This window comes from Corapipo altera, unplaced genomic scaffold, assembly GCF_003945725.1.
Source record: "Corapipo altera isolate COAL_440 unplaced genomic scaffold, ASM394572v1 94, whole genome shotgun sequence".
NCBI classification, from domain to species: domain Eukaryota; kingdom Metazoa; phylum Chordata; class Aves; order Passeriformes; family Pipridae; genus Corapipo; species Corapipo altera.
Window position 1 is genome coordinate 1,223,292 of NW_020884950.1, and position 27,885 is coordinate 1,251,176.

Genomic DNA, 27,885 nt, shown 5'->3' on the forward strand with positions numbered 1-27,885 from the left:
TGGAAAGCAGAAAAGAGTCTTATTAAATCAGGATTATTGTCCCATCACACCCTGTCAGTCTCTTTAATTAGTGCAGTCTACTTGAAAAGCAGATGTGTGGCTGATTGTTTTCACAGCATGTTTTCTGCTAGGCTGTGCTTTGCTGATGTCAAGGGAATGAACTGAAATGGAGCCCCTGCTCGAGTCCAAACATTGGCTGGAGCTCATGGAAGTGGCTCTGTGAGCAAACATGACAGTAGCACACCCCTGGGGCTCCCGCAGATTTGAAAGCCCCAGGTGCCCTTTTTGTCAGCCCCTCGTATCACCAGAGACATCATTTGCTCCTCAGAGAACCTGCTCGTGTGATCAGACTGGGTTGTAGCCCGGTTCCTCAAGGAAGCATGCTCAGAGTCCATGTGTTCGTACCACTGATGACCAGGAACACCACAACCTGTCCTGGGGTGGCTCCTGCCTTGATGAGAGGTTCCTGGAGAGAGAGAGGGATACCGTCAAGATATGTGAACTCCACTGGGGATGGGGACATGTATGAGCTGTGAGGCACTGAGGGGAACACTGAAGAGACATTATGGCTGTGAGGACACTGATGGGGATGTGTGTAAACCACGGGGACATGGAGGGGACGTGATTGAACCATGGGGCCACTAAGGAAACATGTGTGAGCTGTAGGGACACTGAGGGGGCATGTGTGAACTACGGGGATCCTGAGGGGATGCGTATGAAACATGGGGATGCTGAGGGGAACACTAGAGGAAAGCGTGTGAGCCATGGGGACACTGAGTGGGACACTGAAGAGACATATGTGAGCTGTGGAGACACTGACAGGGATGTGTATCGACTTTGGGGACACTGGGGGACATATGTGAGCTCTGGGACACCGAGAGGGGAACTGAGGGGACATGTGTGAACTATGGGGATCCTGAGGGGATGTGTATGAATGGTGGGGATATGGAGGGGGGAAACTGAGGGGACACGTGTGAGTTTTGGGACACTGATGGGGATCTGTGTAAACCATGGGACACTGGGGGGACACATGTGAGCTCTGAGACACCAAGGGGGCAACTGAGGGGACATGTGTGAACTATGGGGACCCTGAGGGGACGTGTATGAACAATGGGCATACTGAGGAGGGACATCGAGGGAGGGACATGTGAGCTTTGGGGCACCAAGGTGGCCGCTGAGGGGACGTATGTGAACTGTGAGGACAATGAGGGGATGTGCATGAACAACGGTGATACCGAAGGAGGACACGAGGGGGGCACGTGTGAGGTGTGGGACGCGGAGGGGGCACTGAGAGGACGCGTGTGGCCCTTGAGGGCACGGAGGGCTCTCACGCCACCCGTGTGTGGGCCGAGGGCCCGCGGGTCGAGCGCTGGGCTGACGTGCCGCCCCGCCGGCCGGCGATGGCGCTGTAGGGACCCGGCCCCAGCGGGCGGCAGCGGGGCGGGCCGGGGGTCACCGCCGTTCCTCCCCCGGGCGGGGCCGCCGCCGCCGCCGGCCCGGCCCTCGGCAGGCGGGGCCCGCCCGCTCAGTCAGAGCCTGCGAGCGCCGCGCGGTAGCGGGACACGAGGAGTTGCCGCGCCGCGAGCATGGAGGAGGCGGCGGCGGGCGAGGACAAGGCGGGCTACGGCCCGAACGGGCACGCCGAGGGCCCGGCGGCCGAGGGGCGGCGGGGCGGCGGGGCCTGGCTGCGGGGCTGCCGCGGGTTCCTGCGGCGCAACGCGCTGGTGCTGCTGACGGTGTCGGGGGTGGTGGCCGGCGTGGCGCTGGGGGCCGCCGTGCGCGGCGCGGCGCTGAGCCCCGCGCAGGTCGCCTACCTGGCCTTCCCCGGGGAGCTGCTGCTGCGGATGCTGCGCATGGTGATCCTGCCGCTCGTGGTCTGCAGCCTGGTGTCGGGCGCCGCCAGCCTGGACACCCGCTCGCTCGGCCGCCTGGGAGGCATCGCTATCGCCTATTTCCTGGGCACCACGCTGCTCGCCTCCGGCCTCGCCGTGGCCCTCGGCTTCATCGTCCGTCCCGGCGCCGGAGCCTCCGCGCTCAACACGCCCGGGCTGGGGCTGCCGGGCGCGCTGCCCACCAGCAAGGAGACCGTGGACTCCTTCCTCGATCTCGTCAGGTGAGGCCGCCCCGCGCCTTCCTCCTTCCCCCGCCCTCCCGCCGCCGGAGGATGATGACAGACCCGGCGGTGTTGCACGCTGCAGCCGGCAGCCCGAGACCCCCCTCCCCCCTCCTGCTTCTCATCCTCCTTCTCATCCTCCTTCTCCTTCTCATCCTCCTTCATCTTCTCATCCTCTTTCATCTTCTCCCTTCATCTTCTCATCTTCCTGCATCTTCTCATCCTTTTGCATCTTCTCTTCTTCCTGCATCTTCTCCTAATCCTCCTCATTCTTCTCCTCGTTCTTATTATTCTTCTTCTTTTCATCCTCCTCCTTCTTATCATCCTCCTCCTTCTTATCATCCTCCTCATCCTTATCCTGCCTTCTCCAGAAGCACCCCTCTCTCTCCCCAGGTACCCGCAGCCCGGCCAGGTGTAGGGCTGCACGGTGCTTTGCCTCTCCCCACTTTGTTTTTAATTTTGCCTGGGTGGCTGCAAGGATGAGTCGAGGCTTGCTCAGAGCTCTGGGTGCCTGGGCCCGTTCTTGGTTCTGCCTGGAGGGAGAGCGGCTCCTGGGTGCTTACCGTGGGGCAGGGATGGCTTTGCCTGGCACCTTCCTCTGCCCCGCTACCTGTTGTTGCCTGTCTCCTGCAGGCAGGGCAGGGCTGGGCAGCTCTCCCCATCCCTCACACACACCTCTTTCTTTTATTCCCCAACACTTCACTCAGTCTCCTCACCCAAATGCTTACCTGCCTTTTATAGTGCCCTCCTATAGATGTGGGCATGGAAATGCAACACTGTATTTCCGTCGAGGACATAACTGCAACAGAGTCCTGCATGAGGACACCCTGTAAGTTCCTGGGCTGCCCATCCCACCTCTGCACCTTGCAAAGGCAAGACTCATGTTCCCAAGTCTACCTGGAAGCAAGGCTTCCACTTCTAACCAGATCATAGTATTTTCGTTTATCCTTATTCCTCCTTGCAAAGTTGCAAGCTTCACCTGTTTTTTTTTTTTTTTCCCTCAAACGCCGTTGAGATCTGTCTGGCTTTTTAAATAAGAGTGGAGTGTAGCACTCACACAAATGAGGCAAACATCCAGCTGGTGTTTTGAGTATGGGACTTCCAACTGCATTTCCTCACGCTTTGCACCAGGGTGAAAACGAAGGTGGGGGGTGACCTGCATCACAGCTTAGTGGCTAGAAAGTTGTGCTTAGTGGATATCTTGCTAATTAAAACACTGAATGGGGGATTTTCATTAGAATTATTTGCTTTCTTTTATGAATTCAGTTTTTCAGCTGAGACATTTTTTTGCTGTGTCTGGGTAAGTGGGTGTGGCAACAAAGATAAAAAGAATTTCTAAAAAAAAAAAATACCCCAAACCCAGGACTGTATTTACAAATTCAGGTTAATGTCCTTTTCTTCCCCAGAGAGAAGTATGGTCCCTTTGGACTGAAAGTAAGTCTGATTTGTTCCACTGGCAGCCCTGTACTTAGTGTCCTCAGCTCACCTCTCTTAAGAACCAACCATTAAGGATCTCTCTTCAGGACCAGCAATTCCTGACAGCATGTTAAGGAGGAGTAACAGGATAGAGGGAGTAGATGGTCTGTCTGTGAAGGTGACATGGAGTTCAATGGAAGCGTAGGTAGGTAAAGGAAAATTGCCCAAAATGGAGTCAGCACACTGTGGAGAGTTGGGAAGACGACTGTAGTGGTGGCTGCCCCAGGTGCATCCTGGTGTGGCTGCTGTGGCTGGTGTTTCATTCCTGTGTCACTGTACAGCACGGAGCAGGATGTAGTTGGGAAACAAGGCAGAGATGCTCCAGCAAGCTTCAGGCTGCAGGTAATATCTGTGAAGCTGGGAGCAGGCAGCTGTTTCTTGCTCTGGTCTGTAAATGCAGATGGAGAGTTCCTCTTCAAAGGGAGGTGGTGATGGGATTGAGTCCCTAATTCCAAAGCAGTGCTCGTGGTGCTGTGACCTGGGTAAAGCATATGGGTTGCAGAAAAATTTCCTTCTGGGAAGTGCGGCCTTCCCCAAGTACAGTGGGATGTGAGTTCAGCTTTCTCTTGAAGCCCCAGAGAAGGGCTATTGCAGCTGCTCTGTTGGACAGTCTAGTTGTCACAGCAATGACAGTGAAATCCAGTCCAGAAAAGATGCTTTTGGACACAGCCATCACTAAAACTTCCAGTCTTAGCACAAATCCCTGACAGACCTAGGGATGGAGTGAGTATGTGATTTTCAGGAAATAAGATCCCTCTCTCCCTCTGCCATTTAATATTATTTTTAACTGTTCTTGAAAATGTGGGTGTTCTTGTTTGAGCACTGAACTCAGTCCCTGTTGTGATGGAAGTTATTAGAGTAACCTTATCTTCAGACAACAAGGCCTTGAGTCTGTAGGACCTCAAAGACTGAAGTCATTCCTTTTGGTGTGGGTGAGTCTTTCAGCATCCTGCTCTTTGCATCTCCCTTTCTCTCATTTCGTCATGAAACTTTCTATTAGACACAAGAAAACTTTGTTTTCAGTTGTGTCACAAGATTGGCCATGTCCTTCATGGCTTTGCTGCTGCTTGGTATCAGAGAAAAGGTAAAAATGGATAAACTGAGTCCCCCTACAACACTGAAAGCAGCTGTAAAACATGGCCTGAGGAAGAAACAGCCAAGAGGTAATCACAGTTGTTAGTCAGTATTTGCCATGGCTTCTGCAGGGACAACACAGGGTTGTCCTTTCCTGGCATGCAGATCCTTTCTGCCTTTGGGGAGTCTGTTAGGTAATGACCAAAGGTGTTGATTTATGTTGTTGCAGCCATATCTGGAGGCCAGCTTAATTCTTGGTCATGGTTTTCCTTTTCCAAGTCTAAAGCTTCCCCACAAACACACATCTAGGCATGGAGACCCAGCCTCTGCAAAAGAGATTTTCTGTGGGTTTTGGTAGCAAATGAATGGTGACTCACGGGTGACCCGAAAGGCTGTCTCTGTTTTATTTTGTCCATTGACCGTAACCTCCAGGTCTGATTTGTCTGGCTGGAGCTGCTGGAGTACCCTCCTGGTTTCCCTTCTGGCAAGTGCTGGAAGCAAGCCTTGAGCATACCTAGTCAGGGCTTGTGCATGCTGTCCTCTGCCCCAGGACATGGGGTGGGGACAGCAGAGCTGCCATAAGGTGCCTTTGTGCCCCACAGTGGGGATGCTGATGGCTCATCTCATCTTGGATCTGTCATGTGGGCAGCTCTTTGGAGCCAAGGCATGGCCAAAGGCAGTGATCATGGGAGGGATCCAGCAAGAGTTCAGAGGTGCATCCATGAGGCTGATGGCTTAAAAAAAAACCACCCAAAAAGTGGAGTGTTCTCTGAACTCAGCGGGGGACCTTGGAATTCCTTAACTCTGTCCAATGTCAGTGAAGAAAGGGGGGCTTCTCCAAAGGACCCACTGTGGGCTCTTACCTTAAGCCAGGCTCCAGTGCACTCTTACTCCATGTGGTCTTAGCTGAAGGTGGACTTTGTGAGCATCTCCAGAGCATCTGACATGGAGAGCTGCTCACTTGTACCTGAGTGCCAGCAGAAGATGAGGAGAGTGAAGAGAAATTTAGAATTTCTGGTTTTGTCCCTTGCTCGTTGGTTTGATGGAGAAGATAAAGCAACAGAGAATAAAGAGCACTTGTGAGCTTGACTGTGAAGTGGGTAGCAGTGGAGGAAGAGGCTGGCTGTGATATGATGGGCTCTTGGGCTCACACTCACCTGAGTAGATGACGTTGCAGAGAACCAGCTTGGCTCTGATCCTGCTGGGCACCTAACCAGGGAGGAGGGGAGAGTGTGGTGACAAGGATGGGACTCCTGCCACCTGCTAACAGCCTATAGCTTGTTGTAAAGCAGTTGAAACAGCAAGTGTTTTGCAAGAATCTACTGATTTGTTAACACTTCTGATGGGAGTTATTACAACTGCATGTTTCAATAAGGTCAGAGTTTTGTTTTAGCTCTGATTTATGTTTGCTGATTGAACAGAATTGAACAGTTTCAAAGGAACCTATTGATCGTGTCAAAATTTCCATCAGTGGGTGATCCTGACATTTCATTTCGGTGAGGTCAATGTTTTGCTGTAAGTTTATACAAAAGACTTTAAGTAGAAGATCTCAGGCATCAAAAAAAAGGAACATTTCAACAAAGTATTTTACAATATTTTTTTCAAGTGGAAAAAAAGGTCTGGAACAGGCTTTCTTTGCCCAATTTTGGGATGAAAACATGTTTTGAAGCTGTGGAATTGGCTTTGGGAAGGGAATTCTGCTTTTAAGCCAGCCCTAGCTGTAACAGTCCGGGAAGGGAAGGAGGAAGTAGCATCATCCGTTTTTTTATAGGAAGGGTGCACAAAGGGCCACATGTCTGCCCCAAGCAGTAAGGTCAGGGTTTCTCAAGTTGCCAGGCAAGTCTGCAAAAGCTGTTTAAATTTTACTGCTCCTCACTGCCCTGTCTGTCTGTGTGCCAGATGTTACCAGCTGTGCTGCCAAAGGCAGTACCCACAGCGCTGTCAGTGAGCCCGTGCCTTGGCTCTGAGCACCTCTGGAGCTGTAGGGAAGGCAGACATGAGCACAAGGACTAGCATCAGTTGTGTTTTGCCATCTGGACTACAGAGCAGCTGGCCAGAGTAGACCATAGGATCCAGAGCACTCGTGCAGTGACCCTCTCCTGGGCACCAGTTGCTCCAGTAGCACTCGTTTCTTACAGCCTTGATTTTCACAATGAGTCACCCAAAAGCAGCAACCATTAAGGCTGTCTCTGAAGTCCCAGTGTGGAAAGACAGTAAAAACATGACTGTTAGAAGAGGAGGGGGAGATGCCACCTTTGTAGTCATAAATAGAATAGAAATTGGCCAGGGAACAGCTACAGTTACACGAAGAGATGGGCTGACCACTGGTTTTCAAAGCTGATGGCTAGTTCTTAACTCTGGGGCACCCCCAGAAAGAAAGGGAAGTAAATGTTACTGTCCCCCTTGGCTTGTGTCATTTTCCATATGGAATCTCCCTTGAAGTAGAGGGATTGCTGACTGATTTTTGTAGGAAGAACTCAGTGTTTTCATTCATGTGCCTGCATTGTCTAGTGGGTTTTTTTTGGTAAACCTCTGAACATTTCTGCTCCTTTCTTCAGTTCTTTATATGGGTTGTTGCCTTTTACTACTGACTCTCCCCCCTTTAGTTTTATTTTTGAAGTAACAAAGATGCAGACTGGAACAGTAAGGCAAAAAAGTATCAAGTATTTGCTATAAGTAAACACATTTTCATGTTTCTCTGTGTTGAAACAAATGCACACACTGAGAAATATGTGTATGTCCAGAGCATGTATTGAGCACCCACGTACATATCAAAAAGCAGATGAGAAAAAATGCTCTGTGATAATGAATGGAAATCTTGGCACAGAAAGAAAAATAAAGGTAGTGTAGGAATTCAAACTGGGCTTCATCATTTTGCCACAGATGGCAATAAAGTTGCTGTGAGTGGACTTGTACCATTGAAAACACTTCATTGGAAAAACCCCCAGAACTGGAGATAGTGCAACACAGAATATTTTTTTTCTAGGCACCCTCACAGAAGTATGTTTTCCAACAGCAAGGGTTTTGGCATCAGAAGTGGAACCTTTTTGCAAGAAGCATGCAAGAGGAATGCATAGCATTTTAGGGTTTCATTCTACTTGTCTGGATATCCCTTCATGCTTTTGCTGCCAGAGTAAAGTTGTTTGCAGAGCTCTAGCAAAAGCATCGTTTAGAAACAGTTATTAATAATAATCCCTTACACATACAATGAAGGATTTCCTGTGGAATCCTTATCCTGTTGGTGGAAATATGCAGGCCTGTAAAGAAGAGAGCAATTTGACCATAATGTCAAAATAGAGAAGGGGGGAGCTACAGCCCCTCTTTGCTCCATTAATAGCTCCAAGTTCCCTTAATTGTCTGGGATTTCCAGCAGCAAGCATTGCAGCTAAACAAAGATTTCTATTGCAACAAAAGTACAGTGGGACCTTCCTGCTAAATTTGATTAGAGAAGTAATGGTCCCTTTTAGGTGGTAGGAGCAGCTTTTCACTGGAAGGAAGATGCACTTATCCAGCTGTGCATAGGGAGATGGTGTGATGAGCACAGTATTCAAGCAGAAAATATTCATGCACTGTAACGCCCACCCTTGCTGCTGCTGCTTTCTCATTCCTATTTTAAGAGGATCTGAGAAGGGTGGTTTCTCACACTGTGTGTTGTGCAGGTACCTGGAGGTTTCCTGGCTCAGCCCAGCTGCTGCTGCAGCCCCAGGACACAGCTATCACCCTCGACAGCTGTTTGATGGATTTCTGATACAGATATGGTTTGAAGCTGGCTCCTTGCCAAGTCTCCAAACCTTACCACCAGAAGTGTCCCCCCCCCCGCCCAAAACCTCAGGGAGAAGAGGGAGAAAAACAACCAACTAAGAAAACCCGAAACAAGAGAGACAGCTAAAGTGATATATATAAATATATTTACACTTATGTTACAATTGAAATATATATACAATTTAAAATATATACAATTTCACAAGGGAAGGGGAAGGGGGAAGGGAAAGGGAACAAAACCAAAATAATATATATATACGTATATATATATAAATCCCAATCAGTAGCCTGAGATTTAGTAACTAAAGAGTTAGCAAAGAAAATATCCCACCACTCTCCTTGGGACAACCGAGAGTCGCTCCGGGACGATGGCCGGCAACCTCCGCCTCCCAAGGTCGACAAGGCCTCACCAGGCCTCGCTCCCCAACACGGCAGACTCAACAGCAGGGAACCTGCACCTCCAAGCCGCCGGAAGGAAAGAGAGCGAAGACCTCTCCTCCTTTCTTCTTATAATCTGGCTTACGTAAAAATTGTAGGGAATACTGGGTAAATCTGGACCCTTCCTTGGTTACAAACTGGTCACCAAGGAAGGCCTAGCCCAAACCACCACAGGCTTTTTTGGGGCTGTCTGTGCAACTTGAAATAGAGAGAGACTTTCCTGGCTGGTGCTTGGTGAGGGGAGTGAAGTCTCTCTGTAGAACCACCTATTTCACTTTGATGTCAGAGAGGAGGTTGGGTCTGTACGTGTGTGGACTGAGGTCCTGGCAGCAGTGGAGCACCTGGGATGCACGAAGAACCTCTGTCCGCCTGCCGTGATGTCATGGGTCCCCTGTCTCATTCTGGTCACATGCAGCAGGTTTTGTCTTTGTGCATCACAAGGCCAAGGCTGTCTGATCCCACACTGCTGTGCCGGGCTCCTTATCACCCAGACTCAGGGTTCACTCAGCGTCACGTTCATGCGATAATCCACATCTGCTTCAAAAAGGCAACCGTGTTCTCTGGCACAGGATATGGAAACAGCAGAAATGGAGCCATTAGAAACAGTCAGCAGTCCAGTGATACAACCTGCTGTGAAGTGGGTAGCAGGTGGCAGAAGAGGCTGGCTCTGGTGTGGTGGGCTCAGGGGCTTGGCACCTGCCTGAGTAGGTGACGTTGCAGAGAACCAGCTTGGCTCTGATCCTGCTGGGCACCAAACCAGGGAGGAGGAGAGAGGTGGTGATGAGAATGTAACTCCAGCCACCTCCTAACACAGCTCACCTATACCTTTCCCTGTTTCCCTAAACTCCACGTTCACATTTGCTGTGGGCTTTCGAAGCAAAAAAACCTTCTCAGCATTTGGTCCTAACAGAAAAACCAACTGGCAGACACCCACATTTAATGTGCATGCCCAATTACCCAGCTCATCAGCTTTCCTGTTTGTTGGTTCACCCTCACAGGAGGGGTGTTCACACTTCCCCATGTGACTCCTCTGCTTGGGGACGCGCTGAATGCTGGCTCACAGGGACAGGGCTGTCTGGGTTTCTGTGGTGGGTGAACTTTGCCTTTCTGTACATGATGAGCAAACCCTGCAGGCACAATTACATGATGGGCCCAGGCAGGTCACTAGCCAGCTTTTGGCTCTCCCCAGAGCACGCAGCATCTTGCCCCCTTTTTTTTTTTTTTGGCATTGCTGTGGTGTTCTTGCACAAATCCATCCAAAGGTAAGAACCTGTGATCTGACCCACCTGTAATTAAAGTTGAATTTAATTCACATGCTGACTGAGCTTAGGTGAGCAATGAGTGTAGTATTTGCAGACCTCATGCCTCCAAGGTAAGCCATTTATTTGTTGATTGCTTTTTATGACCCAACACATTTTGTTCTTAAACTTCAGGATTTGAAACAGAGAGGAGCAAAACATTATTTTATGTGGTTTGGGTATTTTGCAGTCAGGTGTAGTTAGAAGTTGAGCTGAACAGAACATACAACTTCTTCTGAGCTGCTTGATTAAGATCCAGGTTTTTTACTTGGTGAATTGTTGGAAATGCTCTTCTTTGCCCTCAGAGTCAAGTCCTGCGACTGGTGCTGGAGTGATAAATAAAAGTGTGTGCTCTAGGTTCTTATTTGAGTAGCTTTAGCAGTATTCACACTTGAAGCAAGAACCTGCCCCTTGCCTTGCTGTAACAGGATTGCTGGCATCACTCAAGTATGTGCTTTAAGTATATACTTGGAGATAAGTTAGTGTTTAATTAGTGAGGCCCATGCTTGGCATACCGTGCAAATTGTGGAAGGCTTGGTTTCTTGGCCATGTTTAAACATTGGAGAACCATGTTGCTTAGGCTTTAGGATTGCTTCCTTTAGCTTTGTTTTCATCAGGATGGAAAAGCTGATTTAAAGAAAAAAAAAATTGATTTCTGGTTCGTTTTCAGTCTTTTTTCATCTCTTTGCTTCTTCAAAGTCCAGTCAGTTCTTTTTAAAAAAGAGTAATCATCCTGCTGTGAAAAGCTGAAAAGAAATACCCTTATTTTCCCAACAGCATGGGCCCATTTGTGTATGTGATATTTTATTCCTGATAACAGCAAGTTTGCTTTTTGTTTCCTCAAGGTTTTTATCCACCAGAGAGTTCCAGCTGTGCAAGCACTGATGCACATTAGCTGTTCCATTGATCTTATTTGACCAGTTCTTAAGCGTCTTTGCAGAATTAGAGCTCGCTCTCCTGCTTTCAGACAGACAGCTGTACTGTCAGCTTTTGAGGAGAAAAAGTTGCTGTTTCTTTCATCCTCAGTGGAATGTAGACTCCAGCAGGCAAATTATTCTTAGAGCAGTTTGGCTTTTGCAGCTGTCCCCTAATACACTTGTAGTGCAACAGAGAGGGAGGTTGAGGTAGTTCACAGCAGCCATGTGTTTGATGAAGTTCCATGTACTTTACAATTGCTGTCAAGGCTGTGGGAAAACTCCCTGTGTGGCAGGAGAGTGGAGCTATGCAACCAAAAAGACCAAAGTCCTTATCTGGGCCATGTTTTAATCTCCCTCTTGCTTTCAAAGGTTTGACTCTGCTGCTCTGTTTCTTGCTGTGGTTCGGATTTGCACGTTCCATGTCGGTCACGGAATGACCACAGCTGAAATGTCGTGTTTGCCAGGGTAACTACAGCAAAAACTTGGGGACCATTAGCAGGGCACAGCCTGGAGACACATGCAGTGTCCTTGGAGCAGAGTAAGAAGCAAAGGATGGGGAGCAGCTTCCCAGATGATTTTTATCAGAGTTAACTGTCTCTGAGTAAGGTCTTCTCTTTCCTTACCATAAGAATTCTTGTGCCTCCTTGATGCCTTCTGCTGTCAGTATTTTCAGTTCATACCCATCACCTTCCCTGCCCTCACCTGGGGTCCTGCCATGACCCCAGAGATCAGATTTTATTCCTATTTTCCTTTCTGACACAGGGAAAAAAAGAAGCTGTCATTTGGCTAGGGGAACACGTGCTCTTCGCCCAGCATAAGGGGAGAAAGGAATTAACACCAACTATAAAATATAACAAGAAGCAACATTTTCCCTACTTGGCCCAGTTCACCTTTCCTCACTGCTTCCTAGATGCAGAAATACACTGGATGCCCAGTAGAGGTGCATTTGTCTGCCTAACCTGCTGCTAGATTTGCATTTCTGTGTGAAGATGTTGCAGCTTTCTATAGGAGTTGCCCCTGCTTTCTTTCCATCTGTGTTGTCCAAGGCCTTGCAGAGAAGTCTGGCCCATGATATTGCTCTGCTCTGCCTCAGTGTTCAGGGAAGCTGACCTTGTTGTGTTGAAGGGTTAAGCCATTCTCTTAAGTGGATTTTGCTGATGGGATTGTCCTTCACGTTGATGCTGTGAGCACAGTGTAATCACATGAGTAATGTTAAAAATCTGCCTGACACTGGAGGCCCTGAGCTGTTGCTGCAGCTGGCGTGGCCGAGCCAGTTTCTGTAGCCACTGGCTGATGGGTGTGTATAACCAGCATTGTGTCTGATTACCTCTGGTGGCCCTACCCAAATGGTGAGGTTGGCAGACAAGCAGGGACCTTTTTATGTGAACCAAAGAAGATGGCACTGACACCTCTGGAGACATAGGAAGATATCTGCCATGCTGCCAGAGTAACTTCTGTACTACACACCTCACTAGTGCCCATATGCTTGCCTGTGCAAAAGGAACTCTGTTTCTGAGAGCATAACACCTTGGTGCATTCATTTTAGAATTTCTACAAGAAATACTTACTTTGCTTGTTTGTCTTTTACAGAAACCTGTTTCCTGCAAATCTTGTGGCTGCAGCTTTCCGAACGGTAAGATCTATATGGACTTTGGACATGAGCTATGGTGCACAGGCAGAGAAAGTTACTGCTCTTTTTTTACAAGAGGGCTAAAAATATGGCGTAGAAAATACCAAAAGTTAATTTACTTATATAATTGGAATATTTAAAAGCACATGATGTAATCAGACTTAGAACTTCTGTGACGAATAGTTTGGTTTTGAAAAATATTCGTCAAACAAAAGCATATTCAAAGCCTATCTTTTGTACCTTCACCAGAAATATTCTTTAAACTTTAAACTTTGGGTGTTGTGTTGGGCAGCAGTGGCAACTCTGCTTTGTGCCAGGCTGGTTACCACTTTGCAAGAGCTAGCTGGCAAATCCTTGGGTACATAGTTTAGAGCTGGGCTCAGAACTGACAAGGCTAAAGACTTTCAGGCTCCCATGTGTGTAAGCATTACCTGTTACCTGACGCTTGTATTCAGCATTTTCCATTTTATTTCTTGCTGGATTAATTACTCAGCCTGCCTTCTCTTCCAACTGAGACTGTGTGTGGTAGGATGATAACTGGCACCAGAACATAGTGTGGTTTAAACTGACGGACAGGAGCTGTAGGGCTCCAAAAAGATTTTGATTTAGTTCTCATTGCTAATTTTAGATGTCAGAATAGATAGTGTTGAGAATGTTGCTATGGGGCAGAGTGATTCTTCGTGATACAGGAGTGGAATAATAGCTTTTACCTTCATGGCGTTCTGTTGGTTTGCTTTTGTATCAAAACAAGGTCAAACTCTTAAAATAACACCAAGAAAAGGATATTCTGTGATGCCTCGAGTGTTCTGTGTGTTCAGGGATGAAATAAAGCAGTCCTCTTTTCCTCTATACTGCTGTTGTCATAGGGAATTGGCTTTTCTTTCCCTCATTTTATAATTAAAGAAAACAAGCCCAAAGAATTGCCCTACTTCGGAGGTGTCTAGCTTATTTATCAGAGTAAACTGTTGCCCTAGATTTTAGATGTTTTACTGACAATTTTAATGCTTGTCTCACTATTTTTTGGGTTTGTTTGGTTATGTTTTTTTTCTTACTTGCAGTATGCGACAGATTATAAGATGCTGCTCAGAAACACTACCTCTGGAAATGTCACGTTGGAAAAGGTAAGGTCACTTCTTAGGTTTTTAAACAAGCCCTTGTCAGCTGTAATATTTGACTACTCCAAAGTCTTTAATCCTTTCCAGCAGTCATTGGAAAGAAACAAGTACTTTTCTTTGCCTGGAACTGAGACACACAAGGTAGATCAGTTACCCACAGCCACACAAAAAATCTATGATGGAGGAGGAGAGTTGAGCTCAACTGGTCTGACCCACAACACATTATTTTTTAGGCCATGCTTTCTTGGACCTGATCTCACTTGATCCAAATTTTAATTAGTCACTGCCTCATATTTTTAAATAATTTTTTGTAGGCTTGGAATTAAATAGCAATCTGGCTGGCTGAGTATGTCCCTTAAACCTTTATCTTCATTAAGAGTTTGGAGAGAATGGGCTTTTTTCCACTACCCAAAGCTCTTTAAAAAAAACAGAAAAGAATTTGGTTGAGAATTTTTTTTTAGTTGCCATGCTGCTGAAGTTTTGTTTGAAGCTGTAACACGTGGGCTGGAGGCGTAAACATTACAGGCAGAACATTACAAATAGGCTGTTATTGGAATGGTGTCAAAAAAGAAACTAATTTGTAGGTGTAGATGAGGTAGAGAGTGTTATCTTCCATATGTAGCTTGTAGGACTTCAGAGATGCACTGTATCCCACTGAGTGGCATCTCTTTCATTGTGGGTCTATCAAACATGTTTGTTATTGGCCAGAGACAACATGTTGCAGGTCCAGCAATAATTACAGGCAGCATGCTGTGAAACAGAGCCAGTGCCCCAGCCTGCAAGGTGTCGCCTTGCTCCAAATGAAGTATCTCATGTGCTTTCATTGGATTTTGGGGAGACAGGTCTGAGAAATTACCTTCAAGGTTATTTTCTCTTCCTTAGGCTCATTCTGACTATCTGAGCTCAGTATCAGATGTTAGGTTGCCATATTTTTAATATGATTTGAATGCCCCTGGGGCAAGAGACTTTTAATGTTTGCATTTGTCATGGCAGGGCTCAGCTGGGGCTTGCCCATTAGTTTGTAAAATCATCAAGGAAAAAGCGGTTTATGATCACCCAGAGGGACTCTGGAGCATATCCCCGGGTGCAGGAAGTACTGGCTTCGTTACTTTCTCCTCCCCACGCGTGGTGTGTGAGCAGGTGATGCAAAACGGAGTATTTACGAGCTCTGCTTTCAGCTGATGGGCTGAACTTTCACCAGCCCTGGAGACAGGGTGACAGGTGACTTGGCTGACGCATGAACTGAGCAGGGGAAAAGTTATCCTGGACACCACAGGGCGAGCATTTTCAGTGGGCGAGAAGGCAGCTCCATCCGCCGGGCTCTGCCCGAGCCCGTTGGGTTGCATTAGCCCAGATCCACACTCGGCCCATCTGACACGGATGCACAGCAATGACTGTGGAATCCCAAAGGAGCACGTTCTCCTTTTGTCCCATAGTGTCCTTGGGCAGCTGCCCCTGCAGCTTCATGCTGCTAAAAAGCAAGTTCGGTATGAAAGGCTGTAGCAATGTACACTTAGCTTTGTGTGTTTGTTATAGAGTTTTTCTACATTTAAGCAGAAGCAAATGAAAGGGGAATGAGACTCTTCTATTGATCTTCAGTGTCAAGTTTGATAGGGGCTCCTTAGCAACCAAGCATGGATTAAGGCTAAACATATCCATTGAACATAGTCTTGGCTGTCAAGTATTTTTTAATGTTTGTTTGAAGCCATCACTCATCCTTAAGAGAGAGGAATGCATCTCTTGGCAGTTTAAATTTCGAGATTATTTTTCATTTCTCTTCTTTCTTTTTCCTGTTATCACTCTCCTCTTTGATGTAATATCAGGAAAAATATTCTCAATTCGTCACTGGTGCCTGTTTTTGCCAACAGTTATGATGTAAAGGTTATTTCTGCTATTGCTTTTCCAAAACCTTTCTTCAGTTGTTGGAGCAAAACCAGACCTGAGCTTCTTTAATTCCAGAAGACGCCCTACTGTCTCTAGGGATGAATGGACCAAATAAAAAGAAAGCATCATCTCAGTTTTGTTAGCTCAGTTTCAGTACTGATCTGACCATAGTATTTGTTGTTAGATGAGGATTAAGTTTGGAAAGGAAGAGTATGATTTTTGGAAATCATAGTGATAGAAGTTTGGTTCCAGGGAAGCAAAATTATATTCCTATCTGTTTTTTTTTCTTTCATCAGCAGAATATTTGATTGAAGAGAAGAAATGTTTTCCTTCAGCTTTCTGTATGCACAATGTAGACCAAAATTTTCCATTGATTATATTTCTTTCCCCCCCGCTGGTTAATAGGCCTTGTCTTCTCTTGCTGATGAAATGAACAGTGGATATGTAGATGTTTGCTCAGCCACGTCCTTTTTGTTGTTTCACATGCTCACCTCGTGTTTACCCAGCTTTTATGGCTACATCCTCTATGCTGCTTTGGCAGCAAGGCTTCCTGGGGCATGGACTATCTCAGTTCCCCATCTGTAGCACAGAGAGGCTTGGGGGAACTCAGTTCCTCTTCTGGCAGCAATAAAAATACACAAACCAGTGGTTGCTCTTCTTCCTCACATCACATGGCTGCATTTTCTTTTCAGCCATCTACTACTGGGGCAGTTCAATGTCAGCATTTGTTTCCTTGATAAGCATTTTGTTTCAAGAGCTAAAAAACAATAAGATCTTCAGAGAGATTCAAGGACCAGAAGAGCTCCATGAATCTTCCTACCAGAACGCAGAATTTCAGGCAAACAATAACGTGTCCCATAGTTTGTCCAGGAACAACGTCCTCATTAAAGCTGTTTTTGTTTGGTGTTCACAATGCTGCTTGGTTTGGCAACCCCTTTGGGGTGATGCACTTTTCTGTTGGAGTACAAAAAGGCTGTTCAGCATCTGCCAGTATTAGAGGCTGGGATTGAGAGGATCTTCCGCTGAAGATTTACTGCTGGACTCATTCCATATTGTGTGGCAGGGAGGTGAAATTCCCTGAATGCTGCAGATCGTCCCCTTGATTTGCAGGCAGAAATTTCTTGCAATAAGTTACTGCTCCATGCAAGTGATGCATCTTCTGCCTACAACTGCAGTGATGGGAGATGATGATGAATGTTGTGTGTTTAAAAAAAATTGGCTCAAGAGAGAGAAACAGAGAGCAAGACCTGAAAGTGGAAAAGTTTCTGAGAAGTCCAAATGGTAGTGGATTCCTGGGCTTCAGGCTCACACCACTGCATTTCATGAGATGAGAAGCAAATCCCTGGTAGAAGGAGTTTAAAGGGTGGAGATCCTTTGCAAGACATCAGTATTATGTAGTATAGTTAAATTCCTCCCCAGTAGCATCCAGATCTCTTTCAGTAGCTTGAAACACTGAATTTCTGTACCATAGCAAAGTCTTATATCAATTTTTTTTTTCAGAATGAGAACCAAACCAAAAGAATATTCAATGTTTTTAAGATAGTTTTATTTGTGGAAAAAGTTTGTGGCCATTATGGTAAAATTCCACTCCAAGCTGAACTTTTCATATTAGCCTTGTATAGAATGAACCCAGTAGAAGATGTTATATTATAAAATAACATCCCATGTACACAGGCAGTTTATCCACTTATTAAGAGGGTGTCATTTTTTTGGTCTTTTCTAACCACTGAAGAGTTTAGGGCTTTCAGATACCCAAAACAGAATATAGCCAAAAGTATCCAGACAGAAAAGTGTTACTGTGTGTGGAGGAAAGGGCACCTTTCTTCAGACATCCCTGGAGATGCACTGTGCCTCATGCTTTGTATCTGTCCATGTTTTCAGTTTTTTCAATTGGAAATCAAATAAATAATGGCAGCTTAGCCTGGAGCAAGCAACTACCATAAAAAATTGCAGATCCCATATCTAAGTATTTTGTATTAGCAAATAAAAATGTCAGCACCTTCACTGTTTGTAAACACTTTTGTTAAGAGCAGTTTAGCCTTCCTGCTTTTGTGTATAATTTATGTTTTACCCCCTTCCCTGCAGTGCTTTGTTTCCACCTGCCATTGAGAGACAGTCCAGTTCAGTGGTATACTTACAGCAAAAACATCATCTCAAGCAGGCTGATTTTATCAGATTTACAAGAACAGTATCCCAAAATCTGTAGTCAATATTCATTTCAAGCTTTTAGCTCAGAATATATTTTTCTTTCCTAGTGTTGAGCTAGTGTCCACTTAAACCAGCCAAAAGGCCAAAACTTGTACACAAACCTCATCTGTTATAGAAGTTCTTCCAAATAAAACAACAATTTGACATGTTGAGCCTGTACTGCCAAGTTGGGGAGGGAAAAAAAACAGTTTGTCAAAACAATTATATTTTTATGTAGCCACAAGAGCACTCATTCAGTTCATATGATACTACATTGCCAAACAGACTCCAGCTCTCTTTGAGAAACAAACCACGAAGGACTAGCAGAGCAGAGTAGTTTTTGTCAATAGGTGGATCCTGCTTTTATCCTCTTACCATGCAGTGACATGATTTCTGAGAGGGGGAACAGGTATCTCTTCTGTTCTCTGTGTATCTCCCACAGCTGACATGGACAGGTTAATGAGTAGGTTGTCACAGTATGTTGCCTTTCTCTGCCCTTCTCCCCTTTTCTTCTCCATAACGTTGGTTGTTTTCTCATGGGTTTCATTGTTGCACTAAAGTCCTGAATAAACTGGGGATTTTCCTGCTCAGGTCACTGACAACACACATATCATGTTGAAGGGCACGAGAGGGGGTAGTAGCAGGCACTTCTCCATGGATCCCTTCTCCAGTGAATCCATGCCAGCTCATGGCTAGAGAGTTTTGTATCTGAACTGCATCCAGATCGTTTGATCAAACAGAATAGGTTCTTCTTTCCAAAACAGGTTCTGCTTGTTGACTTCAGATCAATTGGGCAGCAACAAAATGAGGTGACCGTTTTGTTACGTTCTGTGCTGATCTCACATCTAACAAGCCTTCTCTTTTTTTTCTCTGCAGATCCCTGTTGGTACTGAGATTGAAGGGATGAACATCCTGGGACTGGTGCTGTTTGCTCTGGTTTTGGGAGTGGCCCTGAAAAAGCTTGGCCAGGAGGGGGAAGATCTGATTCGCTTCTTTAATTCATTTAATGAGGCGACCATGGTCCTGGTTTCCTGGATTATGTGGTAAGTGTGTGACTGCAGATGCACCTTTCAGTACAATATTATGTTCTGGAAACTTACCATTTATCTGTCTATCTGGCTTTTTCCTACCAGATCCCTCATCACAGCAAAAGTGAATGTCTTGGTATCACTTATGGGGTCTTTTCTTCTTGCTCATGCCCTGTAATTAGACAATCACTCATAGCTTAAGGTATCAGTCAGAAAAACTTTAGACATTTGTTTATAATGCCTCTGCAGGACTCCTTTTTGACTAATTAGTAGAATTAATTAGCTTTCTATTTCCTGAAGTTGATTGTTTACTTTTTCTCTGGCCTATTAATGAGCAAGTCCATTATTTCACTTAACTTCTCTGGAGTCTAGACATGTTTATGGACTGAATGTTGCTCTGACCCATCTCACAAAGCTTTTGGCACCAAAAAAGGTCTGTATATTAGGAACTGGACCTCACTGAACTTTCTCCCTAGGCAAGAAACCAGTGCTGAAGGAGGCAGGCACCTCTAGAGAGTGGTTCAGGCCCCCTAAGCCAGAGTAGGAGCAGCCTCCTGACAGGGCTTTTCTTGTCAGATAGATAAATCTTGACCTCAGAGCAGTGTCATAGCTGTCCTTGTGCAGCTGGATGGATCTAGGCCTCTCCTGTGAAACCAGCAGTGATAATACCTCACATGCAAAGTTAAACATATTCATAAGGATAGCAAATATATTAACAGTGGGACATTTCTCACTCCCTTTCCAAAGCTGTTGAGAAAGCTATAAACGTACCTTAGCAGAGGTATTTTTTTTCTCCTTCATTCTGCATTCGTTGTTCCTACTGTTTTCCTCTCTCTAAGAAGTAGAAAGGTTTTAACAAAACACCTGATTTTACACAGGCAGATCTCTGTGTTAGTTGCTGTCATAAGGGATTGAAAAATTCAGTCTCCAAGCAGCTTAAGTTTTTGGCTCTTGAGTGTAATTCCTTGGACACTGAATACTGATAAGAGGCAGTTCTTGTATTCAGCTCATTACAGTGCCAGCACTTCAAGCCAATCAGTTGGTATGTAATCCTTTACTTTGTGGATTATGGGGACCACTGCTGACTCTTAACACTGCAGTTCACTGTAGCCCTTACTTGTTCTCTTTACTTCCTTAAGGCTCTTTAGTTGTCCTGGTATTTATTCAGAATCTGTCAAGCTGCATGGGTGAAATTATACTATCAAGAGAAAAAGCACCTTGAGCTTGTACCTAGTCCTATTCAGCAGGACCGTTTATCAGCACTTTGGTCTCAACTTTCAGTTCCTTCCTCTCCAGCCTCCCTCTTCCAGGGGAGGAATCCAATCTCAGCTCTGAATCCAGTATTCATGTTTGCGGAGCTTGTGCAGGACCAGGCTCAGCTGGATCTGGCTAATCAGGGTGCTCAGAAACACAGTTCAAAGGTAGTAGGTGGCACAATGGCAGAGGCTAAGTGGGGAATGTTCAGCAGGCCCCTCTAGAGATTTGGCCAAGGGAGAGGATGCTCACATGGATCTGGGACATATGGATGTACTCTCTGCATGGAACAGAGGAGCTGCAGAACCACTGAGGGAGAGGCAGGCTGGGAAGAAGTGGGTGATCTGGCAACCTTAAGGCTTGCCCATCTTTCCAAACCTTTGCATGCTTAACCAAAGCTTCCGAAGTTTGTCCTTACCCAACAAATCAGCTTCTCTGAACATGGGCATTGGATTCTTCATTCCTGAGATGTACAGGCAAATCTTTTGTAGTCACATGTGTGCGTGGGGCAGGGTTTTGGGGAACTGGGTGATCTTGTAGTATTTCTAAATCTTAGAAGCAGAAAAGGATGAAGTGTGGACAGCATTAGCAGAGGTACTCAACCACAAACATCCCAGTAGAACTTGGGGAGGAACTGACCCTGGGCCTGAAGTGATTCAAGCAGTTCACTTAGAGCTGTTGTGCTCTTGGTGAAAAGGCAGTTCTGTCTTTCCAGGGCTGTTTCCAGCTGCACTGCTGGGACCAGAGGTGTGGCTGTGGCCTGCAGGTGGCCCGTCCCCTGGAGTAGCTCCAAGTGCTCTTGACGAAGGAAACCTTAAACAAAATGCTGACGTGGCATGTTTCTGGATAGGAGGCATGGATATGTGTGTGTGCCTGGCTGTTGGCTTGAAGGAAGCTCTTCAAGCTTAATCATTTAACTTAGTCCTTTGTAGGCAAATAGCAGAGCTAATTGCTATCTTTGGCACGTGCATCAGCAGCCTTTAGCTGAGCTCTCTGGTATGTGCATAGCTTTTTCTTTCCTACACTGAGTATCTTGGCATCCAGTATGTCTGTGATTTTAATGACCTAACCTCATACTTGTGCTAGGAGTTTCTGCATGTGTAAGACCCAACTCTTCACCCCTTTCTCTGCTCCAGTGACATGATACCGCTCCTTTTTCTTTCTTTCCATCTGCCATCCCTTCAGCTCTAGGTCTTTGCTTGCCTTCCACCCTAAAACTCCACACTGGTGCCTTGTCGTGGTAGCTTCTGCCAGCATTTCTGCTTCCTGCTCAGCTTCCCTTTGGCACTCTCCTCCTACCTGTGTCTTTGAGGGCATAAGTGAACAGAGCTTTTTCAGTTTAACTGCTTGCTGTCCACCAAGCAAAAGTGTTAGAGAAGCCTTCCCGATTTGCTTACTCTGAGTGCGTGGTGAATAAGGAACTACCCCTCAGTAGGAGCAGCAAGTTCTTTACAAGAACGTTATCTCCAGGATGAAAAAGGGCATATTTTCCAAGGCTTTTTGTTTGTACTTAATGACAGGCAATATTTCCTTTACACAGGTATGTACCTATTGGCATTATGTTCCTTGTTGGGAGCAAGATTGTGGAAATGGAAGATATTGTGCTTCTGGTGACCAGTCTGGGAAAATACATCTTCGCCTCTATTCTGGGCCACTTCATCCATGGAGGAATCATTCTACCACTTATTTATTTTGCAGCCACACGTCAAAATCCGTATCGTTTTCTCTTAGGACTTATCACACCACTTGCCACTGCTTTTGCCACTTGCTCCAGGTGGGTTTATGTGCTTCTTTTGGGATTATAGCCTGCTTATATATGACATTGTAACCTGATAATATCCAGTTTTAGTTTTAGGTGTGAGTGTTATTCCTGAGATTGCAAAAAAGAGACTTCAGAGAGTAGAGAGTCTCACTGCTGTCAGCAGCCTGCCACACATCACATACTGATAATTAGCTGTTGAAAACAATTCTTCAAAATACTGTGACTGTAGCATGATGCTGAGATGGAAATATTTGGGGAAAATAAAAGGTGAAAGTGATGGCCTTAAAAAGATCCTGCCAGCTGTCCTTTTAATTTTAAGTAAAGTGAGGATCAGTAGTGAGGGACTTTGTCATGAGAAGTTTACTTCTCTTAAGTTCAAAAGGACCTAGAACAAGTTTAGACTAATTTTGCAGGAGCAAAGCAGACTCGCTTGCTAGTTCAAAGCGATTTAACATTACTGATTTCAAAGATCTGGCCTGATCAGCTTTTATTTGTCATAACCAAACTATTGAGCATGTCATTTACACTTTACTCAAGAACAAACACCTGATCAAATAACATAACTATATAAAATCATTTCAGGTCATCTCCAAAAGTAGATGCATGTCTGTCACAGAAGCTGAACTACTATTCATAAACCTTCCTATATAGTAGGAGAGGGTTTATGAATGAAACAATTTAATTTTATAATGCAAGAAATAAATCCAACAGTGATATTTTCTTTTTAAATTCTTTTTCTGTTCATTTGAGAAGGCACTAGTACAATCTGTTGTGTTTATATTGTCATAGAATTATAGGATGGTTTGGGTTGAAAGGACCTTAAATCATCTCCTTACAGCCTCTCCTGCCATATTGGCATCTGCTGGTGTATTTTTGTGGTTTTGAGACTTGTAATGCTTCATACTATGTTAAGTCATGTTCTTGCTTCTGGGAGATTAGAGTCCTTATCAGCTATTTCTGGATGGAAGCAGATTATTAAATACCTCTGCTCAAGACTCAACAAGGAGAGTCCCTCATTGCCATTATGACAGAGAGGCATTGTTGCCTTGACATCCTGTCTGCACCATATTAGCAACATGAAAGCCACGAGGCAGTGACAGTGCACCCTGATGTGTTTGATTTCTCCCTGTTCTCTGTTTCCAGCTCAGCCACTCTCCCATCCATGATCAAGTGTGTTGAGGAGAACAATGGGGTCGACAAGAGGATCAGCAGGTTTATCCTTCCTATTGGGGCCACTGTAAACATGGATGGAGCTGCTATTTTTCAGTGCATGGCAACTGTGTTTATTGCTCAGCTGAACAACATCGACCTCAACCCTGGGCAAATCTTCACCATTCTGTAAGTTGCTTCGCTATTGCAACCACATCCTTCTGGTCCCCAGATGCACTCAAGCCTGTGGTCCCTCTGTTAATAACTAGCAGTTTGCATTCCACATCTCTGACCTAAAGCTTGCAAACTGCCATGAAACATAATTATAGGGTGATTAAAGGATGGAGTCTTTAAGCCTTTACAGGATTTTCCAGAGGCTCGATTTAATAAAAGGTAGAACCTGGGAGGGGTAATTGAATTCTGAAACAGACTTTGAGTGGTTTAAAGCTGTTTCTCACATGAAATTCTTCTCCTTCCTTAAGCATCTCACTCCTCCATCCTCCAGTCACCATTAGGCTGGGTAATTGAGGCATGCTGCTCTACCCAAAAAGCAGCCCCTGATTCCCTCTCTGGATCCTCCTGCCAGCTCCTCAGTTCCTTATGCATCTATTTCATACCAAAAACTCTGCTCCTGCTTACCTCTGCCCTTCCTACCATGACATTGATGGCTTTCCTGATCAAACCTGTTGTTGTTGCCCTCCTAATTGCTTTGCTCCATTATCCCCTCCACCACCTCAGTCCTACCTCCTTCTCTAGGACTCTCTCCCCTCCATGCCTGGAATATCCTCCCACATCCTGTATCCCATAAGGTGTTATTATCTTCATTTCCTGCCTCAAAATGCCTTCAGTGATGATCCTAGAAGGAGTCCTGGCGCCTCACCATGCTGAGCTGTCATAGCTGCATCCAACAGATGCCTCCTAGGGCTGGTTCCTGGAATTTTTTTACCCCCCCTAACTGGTTTTATTTCCTTCCTTATTACACTTCCCAGTATATTGTTCATCTATTTAAGACAGGGCTGGGGCATTATTACTTTTTTTGGGTTGGCCAAATTAGCCTTTCAGGTATTCTTAGTGAATCAGGTGTTAACACAGGCCAGAGGATGATGCAGTGAATAGCCCAAGGAAAGCTCAGTTGCACACAAAAAGGTGTGTGGTTTGTGACCGTAGCACAAGCACTGCAGGTTTCCAGCTTCTGATTTAGGAGCTGTGTTGGAGTGCAAACGAGACACAGAGAAGGGACTGTGCCCTGCATGGCAAGGTTTACCTTTATACATTTGAGGTCAGGAGATTTAAAGTACTCAGCATGTTGTGGAACTGATACAGGACTCGGGAATGGCTATATTAGTAAGGCAGCAGGATATAGTTGTACTGGTTGATTGTTTTTTATTTTGAAAAGGCAGTTAAGGTTTTAAACCCAGAGCCATTGCCTTGGTAACTGCTGTGGATCCTGCTGAGAGTTCTGCTCTGTGCCCATTCCTTTGCATTAGCAGGCAGGAAAGGGTTTGCCTGGGAAGCAAACGATCTGTGCGTCCCATGCTGTAGAGTTTGTTTACAATTCCCATAGCATGGAAACATGTGATGCAAGTGCAGCAGAGGAGAGCCACGAGCTCCTGCTAACCAGGCATGGGAATTGATTTGCAGTGTGACAGCCACTGCCTCCAGCGTGGGAGCAGCCGGGGTCCCTGCCGGAGGAGTCCTCACCATCGCCATCATCCTGGAGGCCATCGGGCTGCCCACCAACGACCTCTCCTTGATATTGGCCGTGGACTGGATTGTGTGAGTACTTCAGGCCACGTGTATCTGCTGTTGCGTGACATAGAAACACAGAATCGTTAAGGTTGGAAAAGATCTTTAAGATTCTTTAAGTCCAGCCATCAGTGTAGCACCACCACCGTGTCCTCAAGTGCCATACCCACACGTTTTTTGAACACTTCCTGGGATGGTGACTCCACCATGGGCAGTCTATTCCAATGCTTTACAACCCTTTCCATGAAAAAATAGTATCTAATCTAAACTTCCCCTGGTGCAACTTGAGACCATTTCTTTTATCACTTGTTACCCTGTGAGAAAAGACTGACATCCACCTCACTATGGCCTCCTTGTAGCATGTTCAGCTGTAAACAAGGACCACAGTATTCAAAGTACAAAATATAACTCTATATGAAATAAAATCAGTATAAAATAAGACCCTACAAGATATTCTGCCCACAGGACAGGCAGCTCTTCACAGGTGATGGAAAAAGTGGTTCCTTCTCAATTAGAGCAGTTAGAATGCTAAAATCCCTGTTCAGCTTTTTTTTTCAGCCTTTATTAAAACTTATTTCTTCTTGGCTTTGGTTCCCTTTGCAGAGATTCTTGAAAGTTTGTTCAGAAGGTGTTAACATTGCTGGAAGTTAGTTGGACACTAGAAGGGAAGGGCAGGAGAAAGGAAGTTGAGTCTGAATAGTGATGGAAAGTTTCCTTGGTGACATGTGGGAAGCAGTCTCCATCAGAAGCTCTTGTCAGCTATTGTTTTTTTATAGTTCAAGACTGATCAAAGCAACAACACAAGTGTCACAGAGAAGTGCTGTCCATTGGCAGGGAGAGTTTGTGGCACTCATCGCAGCTGTGGGCAGTGGCGTGACTGGAACATGCTGCTGAGAGCCACAAGTTTATTAGACAGTGTTGGCATCTTTTCTTTCCAAGACCTATTCCCCTCCTTGAAACATGAGGGGTTACCACCATGCACAGCTCTGTTTGGAGAAGCTTATCTCACCACTTAGCACAATTATGTCCTTTTTAAGGCCTAAATTTACCTTCTGCACCACCTAAATTAGATTAAGGAGAGCTTAGAAAATTTGTTTTGCTTTAAGTTTTGGGAACGCAGTCACAAGTGCATGATAACTGTAAATGCCACATGCAATTGATTTCTTGTAGCTTGGATGAACCCTGTGGAAAAAGGTGTCTCCACTTTTCCTCAAACAAGCCTGGCTGGCTGCACTTCTTCAAGTACTAGAGAATCAAACTGGAAGGACTTCTCTGAGCACTCATGAATTACAGCATGCTTAGAGTTTAAATGCTAGTGGAGTAAGCATGATCTGATAATTTAAAAGCATAATCTGCTTTCAAGCCCTCTGGTTGAAGTTGGGTAGTGGTCTGAAATGACTGGTCAGTATGGGTCAAGTGATCTGAATCCCATAGAGGTATTTTTGTTCCAGTTGGTGGGTTATTGGGCAGTTCCTGGTTTAGACTGCCCCTAATCCCTCTGCATTGCTTTTTGGAAACACCATGCTCTCTGTATAGATGGTGTACTCCCACAGCAGATGTGGAAATTAGGATGCCTGAGGACCCTCTTGAATTCCAGAGGCTGGAGAAGGTGACAGCTGTGTTACCTTCCCTTCCCACACAGGTGTGTCGGGAGCATAATCCTATTCCTACAGCTTCATTTCTTACTGTAACCTCTTGGGGATCAGCCACCTCCAAAGGACAGGAGAGAGAGGCAAAGCAGTGGCTAGCCATTTGTATCCTGGCTTCCTAAGGAAGTACAGTGGTATCTGTGTGTTCCACACCTGTACTTTCAAGTGCTTGGAGGCAAGAGTGAAAATCTTGCCCTTCCTTTCACTCTGGGCTGCCCTCAGCCTGTGTTGTGCTGGCTGCCTTTGTTTCAAAATATGTAGTAGCATCGCTCTGTGGTCAACACTGTTCTAGTCAAGGAACTCAGCCTTGTAATAGAAGGCGGAAGGAGGGAGGAAGGAGCCCTGTGTCTTGTTTTAATGCCAACTGTTTAATTACCAGAGAGGACCACAATTACAAGTTGAACCTATGTTAACTTAGGCTGCAGAATGATGAACAAATCTCAAACGACACATGAAGAAATTTTTCTTCTTTATGACCCATAAACATCCTCTATTACATCCTGGCACACTAGTTTTGTGTTGTAGGACCAAAGATTAGGAGAGGTGCTACGAGCAAGACATGCAGAGAACACAAGTCATTCTGTGCTTTTGCAAGGACCCCTTAAGTAGGTGTTTGGATTAAGGTGTGAGTGGCTATGGTTAAAAAAGAGAGCTGGGTGCTCTGAGTCACTTTCTGGATAGGCCCAAAATCAGTTCCTGCTCTGAACTTGCATTTGAAAAATGCTGGCCTGGGGAAAGGGAGGAGGAAGGAGGTGGGCTGGGAAAAGCAGGATGCCTGAGAAAGAGTAGTACCTTTGCTACAACCCACTGAGAGACCAGAACCAGTTGATGGTAAGTTTGGCTGACCTTCAACCAGCTCTGGTGCACATTTTTAGTTCTGAAATAGTGATGATACTTCTGTGGAGAACACCTGTGATAACACTACATCTCCCTTGTCCACCTCCACTGATGTTAGTGGATCAGCAGGGGTGAATCAACTCCCCTTATTGTGTTGTAACTCTCTTAAACTAAAAGCCTGCTGCTTTGGTTTTTGTTTCTGATCTTAACCAGGGACCGAACCACCACAGTTGTGAATGTGGAAGGGGATGCCCTAGGAGCAGGCATCCTTAATTACCTGAATGAAAAAGACAAGAAAGACAGAGAGCAGGAGCTAAAGGAAGTCACCGTAGAAGCAATTGCCAACAACAAGTCTGAAACGGAAACATCACCTTTGGTAACCCACAAAAACCGAGTCTCCAACACAAGCAGTACAGCAGACCCTGAATCCAAGGAATCAGTGTTGTGAACTCGAGGCCGTTCGTCAAGACCTGTCCTAGAGGTGGCCCCAGGGACTTGTCAGCACACCGGGACATTTGCAGTGTGACCAGGGGCTGGATGGCTCTTGGAAGTGCTCAGTTCCTGTC

At 45.7% G+C, this 27,885-nt stretch overlaps 1 protein-coding gene across 1 annotated transcript; it reads left to right on the forward strand.

The window, feature by feature from the left end:
- Window positions 1–1,562: 1,562 nt before the first annotated feature.
- SLC1A4 (solute carrier family 1 member 4) lies at window positions 1,563–27,866 on the forward strand. The gene is made up of 8 exons (XM_027663022.1): window positions 1,563–2,113; window positions 12,669–12,711; window positions 13,767–13,829; window positions 18,771–18,937; window positions 21,717–21,950; window positions 23,082–23,276; window positions 24,729–24,863; window positions 27,533–27,866. Exons 1-8 carry the CDS (start codon window positions 1,587–1,589, stop codon window positions 27,765–27,767), a joined length of 1,599 nt encoding a protein of 532 aa, XP_027518823.1. The 5' UTR covers window positions 1,563–1,586; the 3' UTR covers window positions 27,768–27,866.
- Window positions 27,867–27,885: the final 19 nt, after the last annotated feature.